Source organism: Anoplopoma fimbria, chromosome 23 (assembly GCF_027596085.1).
Source record: "Anoplopoma fimbria isolate UVic2021 breed Golden Eagle Sablefish chromosome 23, Afim_UVic_2022, whole genome shotgun sequence".
NCBI classification, from domain to species: Eukaryota; Metazoa; Chordata; class Actinopteri; order Perciformes; family Anoplopomatidae; genus Anoplopoma; species Anoplopoma fimbria.
The window spans coordinates 7,429,885-7,438,538 of NC_072471.1; the positions used below are offsets into that span (position 1 = coordinate 7,429,885).

Consider the following 8,654-nt stretch of genomic DNA (forward strand, 5'->3'; position numbering starts at 1 on the left):
ATATTTCAAAGACGGTCTCATAATCCTGATGACTTGATTATGTTTTTGGTTATGAGATATCTCCGATGCTCAGACTTACAGTACACATCTTTTTCTGTCCGGTTTCTTTAAGATAATCCTTTAATCTTACACAAACATTGGAATGATTTGTCTATGTTTTACAGTTTGAGACAAAATAGCTGTGTTTTGATGGGGTTATCACACATTTTGTTGTTGTTGTATTTCAGAGAATGTCATGCTCTGTTTCTCTGCAGCTGTTTTTGTGTTTTTATTTATTTATTTATTTATGTCAACCATGTGATGAGACCCTGAAGCTATTGCACTGGCAGCGGATAGATTCTAACAACAGTCTCCTTTCATCAGCCAGGGAGCTATTAAATCTCTCATTTCAAGGTTTCTAGATTATTAAAACTTTTTTTGCAATGGAGACATTTTCTTGCCCATTTACCACTTTAAACCCTTAAATCTACAAATGATGGACTGATTTTCTTCACAGATCCACATAAGATAGCGTGTGACTTACCCTAATCTTTGCCAGTCTCAACAATTTAACAGCAGATGAATGTTGAGAACTTGACACTGCTCTTTTTTTTTCTTTTGAGAAAAGCTCCAGTGAAACTTCAATGATCACAGATATCACAGAGAATAAATCCCAAAGTCCTGAAGGGACAGTTAAGAGATTCTACTCTTAAACTCTCCAGGATTGAAAAGAAGAAAGAAAGATACTGACTTTTTACAATCCTTTACTTTCAGTGTCTGCTTCAAACATCGGCCTAAATCTTTCATGATAATCCAACTGTGTAGACGTGGTCGGACTTGAATGATGGCCGTGAGCTGAACTGAGAGATTTCTGAGCTGCTGTGATTGGGTTGTTTTCTATTTGTTTCTTTAGATAAACCTCAGGCAAAGGTGAACACAAAGATGCACACCTTTGGCCCTGTACTGACTCTGTTTACTCATCATTTGAAAGCCCACATCGAACATCTCTTTTCTGCTTTTCTTTTGCTGAGTTTTGTATTGCTTTGCTTTCTGTCCATCACACACAGCTCACACAATGGACATGACTCTCACTGAGAGGGCTCTCCACTTTGCTTTTCCAAACACTATCAACATAATACGTTGTCTGCACCACCGTCTGTTGGTAGGGATAATAGGCCAGTAAGGCTGTAGTACATAATAAATAATTTAATTAATGGTGTATTTGTGTTTAGCTGAGCGAATGTAGAACTTCTGGTAGTTCCTGCTGGAGTCATGGTGGCTACCTCCATTTAAAAAAAGGATTTATTACCTCATTAAACATTGTAAACATAAGTTTATGGTCTTAATCGGTAGTTTCAAGTCTTCTTTGATACAGCATGATGTTGGTTTGGTACATTATGGTCAGTAAATAGACCTCAAAGCAGTGTAAGCTTGAGGAAGTTGCTACCTTGTGATTGACAGGTCGCTACCATGGCGTTGTCTGGTTTGGGAAACATTTTTGTGTGCTTACAGTTCATGAAAGTTAATTGCAACATTTTGGTGGCCTAAAAACATCTTATTGAGTGTTAGGTTTGACTTGGCTCCACCCTCTCATGGCCAAATTGCCAAACTCGAGGCTTGAATATTGTAGTCACAAACCAATTGGTGACATCATGGCAAAAACGTCCATTTTTAGTATAAACTCATGGTTTGGAACTTCTTTTGCTATATCACCCTCACATTTCTCTTTCTCTGTTTTTCTCTCCGCCCTTTTCCCAGGATTCAAAGCATTCAGCAGAGATTGTCGCCTCTCCATCTCTGGATGTTTTCCTGCCCGAGGACGAGGACAACCCTTACGAGTCCGTGACCACAGCCGTCACACGGAAACCCTGCTCGCTAGACATCAATTACCGGCTCAACGCCTGTCCACGCAATGGTAGGACAACGCAGAAACTTTTATTTTGCCATCACTGTGTCTCCTGCAGTTTCAGCTCCTAAAACACTAACAAAGTTCTTAATAAGTTCATACTTTCTATTGGTAGTTTATTAGGTTATGCTGCATAGTGATGTTTACTTTCATTTAGCAACTCAAAGCCTCATGTAGAACTTGAAAAAGTATTTTGTTTATTGCTCAGTCTACTTGTCTGTCGGAGGAGCCATAAGCCATTTGAATATCTTATTGAATATGTAGTCATATTCCATTTTTGGCACAAAATGATTGTTAAGAACAAAGTTGGACACATTTTGGGGAAAGAACTTATGGTTTAAAGGATCTGGAGTAACACATTTTGTTAAATTCCCTTTTAGTTTGTTGTGTTTGGGTCATGATAATCGCTGCAAGCACTCTCACACTTTCTTTTTCATTTACCATGTTCATATCTTGTTGATTTTTGTGCACTTTTTCTTTATGGTCCTTTAAAATGTTTGCTTACAATGATTTGACAGAGGAACATATGGTGCCCTCCAGTGTGATCATGTTTACTGTGTTCACCAGCAAGAATCCATATGAACATCCCGCTGTTGTGATGATCACAACTTTAGTGCAAGACGTGAACCACCTTAATGCCAAGTGTATTGTTTATTCAACATTAACACAAGCTTCATAGCAAAAAACAGGTGGGAAAATGTGGGTGAGTGTGAGAGCAATGTTGTTAGGGGTGCATTGTTGAAATAATGCCTTTAGCTTTGTTTGGATGGGATTCATTTCTTTGGTTGGGTCATTTTAGATTGAAAGACTGAAAAATGACCTCGAGTGACATCACTTGATTCAGCGTTTGATGGATCTGATGATTACAAGTTTGAGTTAAAGTTGGAAAGAAATGATCTTAACAGACCTCTGTAGTCTGCTGTTCATCTCTGCTTGAGGCTAGCATCTTGAAGCTACATAAGCTGCTACTAGCATAACACACCTGAAACTCCAACCTAAAGTTCTGCAGACAGGTAGAATTGACAGGTTTTGACAAGGACAAAAAATACAAAATGCAATGCAAAAAATACTATATATGTGGTTCTGGATACTTTTTTAACTCTCCTCTGAGAGTGCAGTGCTAAATCTGTGTTTTTCTCTTGTAAGACAGACACATAAATCATCTGCATGAAGTGCATCTGTTAACACATAACATTGACATGTCATCACTTTATAAAGTCAATTTCATTTGATTTTCCAGTTTTGGACCTTTGAGTCAAATCTGTTGTCAGTTCGTTGGGTCTACTTCGACGCCCACGACAACAAACACCCACAATGCTCCCCTTTCACTCAGCTGCTCCCATAGCAATGCTACACACTGCAGGTTGTCACGGCAACTGCATCACCAGCTGGTGAGTCACCTGTATGTTGCCATGGGAACTGCCTTGCTAGTGACACCCCCTTACCCCCCCACCCCTTTGGACAGTAGCGGAGCAAGGCTGCTGTAGAGGCTTGTTTTGTGTGTGTGTGTGTGTGTGTGTGTGTGTGTGTGTGTGTGTGTGTGTGTGTGTGTGTGTGTGTGTGTTCAGGTGTGTTTTGTCCCACACTTGTCTGTTACATCTTGTCTGTGATTGGCTGCAGGAGAGAGGAGAGTTGAACTGTCCTTATGCAGTGTAGAGAGTGTGTGTGTGTGTGTGTGTGTGTGTGTGTGTGTGTGTGTGTGTGTGTGTGTGTGTGTGTGTGTGTGTGTGTGTGTGTGTGTGTGTGTGTGTGTGTGTGAGCTTGGAGGTTAGCTGCTTCATGTCGAAGTGTCTTTTTGTAGAAAATTGCTTCACTGACGTAAGTGAGCAGTGTGGGTGTTGTGTTTGTTCTCAGTTCTCTGAGCGCTGTTACCTGGCTCAATAAAAGAGAGAGAGAGAGAGACAGAGAGGGGTTGGAAATGAGAGTGAGAGACACATAAACATGTAATGTGGTAGAGCAAATTAAAAAGTCACAAAAACAAAAAGCAAAAGTCACAGATGAGAGACCAGGTGATGGAGAGAGAACACCATGCATTTCCATGTTATTGCTGAAGATAAGTATAAATGCAGAATGTCCCACAGGCTGCAGATACCGTCTTGTTGCTGAGAGATAAACCATAACGGAGGATGAGAAGGAGTGAGAGACAGAGAGAGAGGAGGGCAGATTATACATTCAGTGGTGGAAGTTGGAGGGTCGTCTCAGGCTAAGCCAGTCGACATGAATGTGACGCAGCAGGAGGCAAAATCCCTGATTCCTGCTCGGCGTCCAGTCACATGTCGCGCTAATTGGACACGGGTGTGAGTCAATCTGTCTTATTGAGACAGTCTCTGAGACGAAGCACATGATGACGAGGGGAACATGGGAGGAAGAGGGATTGAGATGAGAGAAAAAAGGGGGAAGAGAGAGAGAGGGAGAGACTTGGTGCATTACACTGCAAAAAATGATCCTGCTCAACAAAGCGACTGTGATTGAGTTTTTAAAAATGTTCAGTTTGGCAGATGTTTTATTGTGGAAGTAGGATAAAATAATCCAATACATGCTGATGGATCTCAGTGAAGGGAAAAGTTCCAGATCTCTTACAAAGTTAAACTCTGATGAGATTAATGACATCAGTACCGGACACCTTTACAGTAACTACAGTCTAACTGATGGCTCCGCCCCCACACTGCTGCTCTTTTCCTAAGCTCAAAACAACCACCATTACAAAAAAGTCTTAATTCAAGAGTCCACCAAGTTATTTCGGAAAAAGTTTCTCGCAACAAATGATCTGCTTTTTAAATTCACCTCAGCAGATTTTGTCTCGTAAGTAAACTGTCTGAAGGGTCCGTGGAGATGGATACTTCTTTTTGCAGTGTAAGCCCTGCTTGATATCCACCTGTCCTGTGCTGTTGGCTTGTTGCAGCTGTGGGCTGCTGCAGTCTCACTGTGGAGGCGACGGAGACACTCCAAAGCCTCAGATAATCAAGGCGGCTTTATCAAAACTCCATCTGGTGACTGTCAGTCAGGCCCAGCTGCTACAGAAACACCAGGGACCAGAAACTGCCACCCCAAACAACTGCTTTTTGTATAGCTTCTTCTATATCTCTTCTTCCCTCTTTCATCTTTTGTTTTACTTTTATCATTCTTTTTTCTTTTGTGTTCCTACAGCTGTTGTACTGAGATTTCCCCCAGAACCTGTACGAAGCACCGTCCCACTTTAGCTTCGTATTCATGAGAGATCACATGGGAATGTTCTGCCCGGTATCCCATCGCACCAAATGTCCTCTGACATGACAACTGTCTCTGCTGACAGTGAATAAATGGAATTTTTACGCTGAGTGCATAATCCTACTACTCAATGAGTCCTAAGGCAGTCATTTTGTACATTAACTCCGGATTATACTTATTGTATTAGATGGATTCCTTTTTGATGGAATTTCATTTCGTTGCAAATGAGGGAATCCATTTTCTGCTGCAGCTCTCGGCAAGTGTTGGTTGTCCCCTCCGTGAATATTTCTCTGTTTTTAACTGAAGCTTTGCAGCTCAATATTTTGAGATTGCAGGACATTCCTAAAAAATTCTCTATTGGAAGCATAATCCTTCCTTACAAATAACTCAGCATCTGTGATTCTGAAGTGTGAGCTGGAATCCAGTACGGATAGATCAGCTTTAGTTTTGCACCACAGGATCGCAGTGCTGACAGCCCGATTGCAGCAACACAAAAAGCATTGCAGGTGGAATGTGATCGTGGAGATTGGAAGTCAGGTGGTGGATCGGTGAGGAGAGACCTGCAGCCTCCAGTCACGCATGGAGCAGGCAGTTAGAGCAAAAGTGCCTCTTTTGTGCTATCGACTGACTCCTCTAGAGATAAACCCACACTTGTCGGAAAGAGGTAAACAAGACACTGCCAACGTGAACAACATGAAACTAAAACACCTGTGTGTGTGTCTATGTGTGTGTTAGTGCACATGTGTGCTCTCTACAATAAGTCCTAAATATTGTACCGAACTTTTAATGAAAAATGTCAATTTTTGAATTTCCTTTTTTACGACTGCAGGATTGTTAGTTTTTCTAGTTTTTAGACGTTGTCTTGATTTTTTAGAATTTTTTTTCTGATGATGTTACGACAGTGTGAGGGAACTCATAATGCTGCACCTTCATGTACATTTATTGAACATTTCTGCGTGTCCAGAGCTCTGACGGGGACTATTTTGTCTTTCTTATTTAGTCTACAAACTTCTGACCTTTCACACGGCCTTACCAGGGTGGTTACTATTAAATATGAAATGCTAAATCACTGTGTTGATTCTCATTAGCTACCAGCTGGGTTATGTTAGAGAAAGAGCTAGCAGCGTTATGTCTTCGTCTCTGGGTCCAGATTATGCAGTCACTCACCCCAGTGCTGCTGCCTGTAAAGAGGTGGTGTTGCTGCATCTCACCCCATTCATCCCACTTAGGCTCAGAGTGGCTAATGGCAGCAAGCGGTATCTCCAGGGCTTTACCATTAAATGGGTCGAGGCCCATTGACTGGTTGAAAGGAATTGATGGAGCATCTTGGTCTTTGACAGCCGGGAGGAATCAATGCTTGGAGCTTGTTTGCATGTTCTTACATATCTCAAGATTTTCAAGTTTAGTTTGTAAGTTTCTAAGATTTTGTCTATTCACAGTCTCGCATCACAGTGCAAACAGATCAGTTTGATGCGTTTCTAACTAAGGATTTAAGAGAAGTTTAAAAGACAAAAAGTCCATTCGTTTCCCCTAAAAACATATCTTTATTTTTGCTTTTTTATAAAAGCTCGGTAATTTCCTCAAACATCTGGGCATTGTACTTTTTTAGCAAACTTTACTTCAACTGGAGTAAATAGTGCATTTATTACTATTACTAGTTATTACTATTTTCAGCTGCAAATGTTTGGTGTTCTATTGAATAGTTACGGCATCAGGACAGTCAATGAATGAAAGATTGAAGCAACATGTCACCCAGTGCACCGATTAGGTGTTTTGATAAACCTCGATGGAGGTCAACGGTACAGATATAATCATATATCAAGCTTTGGTTTTTGCTTCATTGTTGGTTTTGGTTTTTGGTATTTTTTGACAATAAAAAAATATAGATTATTAGAAACCTTAGCATTTAAAAAGACATTAAATAACAATGCGAGAGGGCAATTTTTTTTAAATATAATACATGTTCATTATATATATTTGTTATACTGAAACTCCCTTATATACCTATTCCTTGATTTGACAATTGTTGTCTCAAAGCACAATATTTACATTTATTTATGGTAGTGTATAGAGTATTTTATTTTATTTAGATATGCCATGCTTCATTCTACGTATTATATTCTCCTAATGTATATGAAATAATAATTTTAAGTTTATCTATTCTTTGTATCTGTTGTGAGCTAAGCTGTAACTTATGAATATTGATGGCACACACACACACACACACACACACACACACACACACACACACACACACACACACACACACACACACACACACACACACACACACACACAGAGTATATAAAATGCTACTTGTCAGAGTGGCATAGAGGCAGAACTGACAGCCTGAAGAACACGTCTGAGGTTGACAGTTTCTGTCTTGTTAGGCTGGTGTGGAGAGGACAGCCGATTCTCAACGCTGGCTCACACCAAGCGTTCACTTAGACACGCTCCTCCTCTACACACTGCTGCATTCCTGCATTAACAAGCTGTGCAGCTGCTCTCGAACGTACACAGACATACGTTTGTTTACATCCCTGTATCATACTTGGTACCAGACCAGCTAAGTATAGTGAATATCTGAATCCTGTGAAACTGTTAAAGCATTAGAGGCTGTGTCTCACTCTACACACACACACAGACACATAAACATATGGATTTAAATAGTTATGGTATGATATCCTGCAGTTATCACATCTACACTCTCATATTCGTGTTATGTATTTGCACCTTTATGCGCATTCTTATACACAAACGCGTATCCCCCTTGGCAACGAAGGCTGAGAGTGTTTCCCAGGAGTGAGCTCAAGGCGGATCTGAAGGAAGCACCGTCACAAACACACACACACACACACACACACACACATTTCACATTTCACATTTCACATCCATCATCAAAGCCTCGGTGTTGACAGGCTTATTTACTCAATAGGACAAAACCTCCATCTCTATCTATATTTATCCCTCTGTCGCATCCTTCCTCTCCTCCCTCTTTCTCTCATTTTTCCCTGTTTTTCTTTTATCTATTTACGCCCACATTCAGTCACTGATTCAGCTCCAGGCTGCTCTTTATGATGCGTGTCTATTTGTGTGTGTGTGTGTGTGTGTGTGTGTGTGTGTGTGTGTGTGTGTGTGTGTGTGTGTGTGTGTGTGTGTGTGTGTGTGTGTGTGTGTGTGTGTGTGTGTGTGTGTGTGTGTGTGACTGTCTGTCTGCAGCTGTATGTACTTGCACAACCCCTAAATCAAATCTAGGGACCTCTGTCTGTGTTTGAACATGCGTGCACACATGCACATGAAGACAGATAGATGTGCTGTGAAACTGTGTCATTTTCCCTAAAGGTGTGTGTGTGTGTGTGTGTGTGTGTGTGTGTGTGTGTGTGTGTGTGTGTGTGTGTGTGTGTGTGTGTGTGTGTGTGTTTGATTGTGTGTTTGATTGTGTGTTTGATTGTGTGTCTCTATGTCTGCAGCCAGAACTTAAAAATAAACATATGATGGAAGATGGTGGCAAATTCTGATGCGGGAGCAGATGCTTTTAGTGTTTCACCACCTTCATGATTGA

General features: G+C 40.8%; 1 protein-coding gene across 1 annotated transcript in view; it reads left to right on the forward strand.

Moving 5' to 3' along the window:
- The window catches only part of anks1b (ankyrin repeat and sterile alpha motif domain containing 1B), a 202,142-nt gene that overhangs the window by 103,961 nt on the left and 89,527 nt on the right, over positions 1–8,654 (forward strand). The window contains exon 11 of the mRNA XM_054624412.1: positions 1,738–1,894. Coding sequence (XP_054480387.1) covers positions 1,738–1,894 — 157 coding nt within the window. The remainder of the gene's footprint in view (positions 1–1,737; positions 1,895–8,654) is intronic.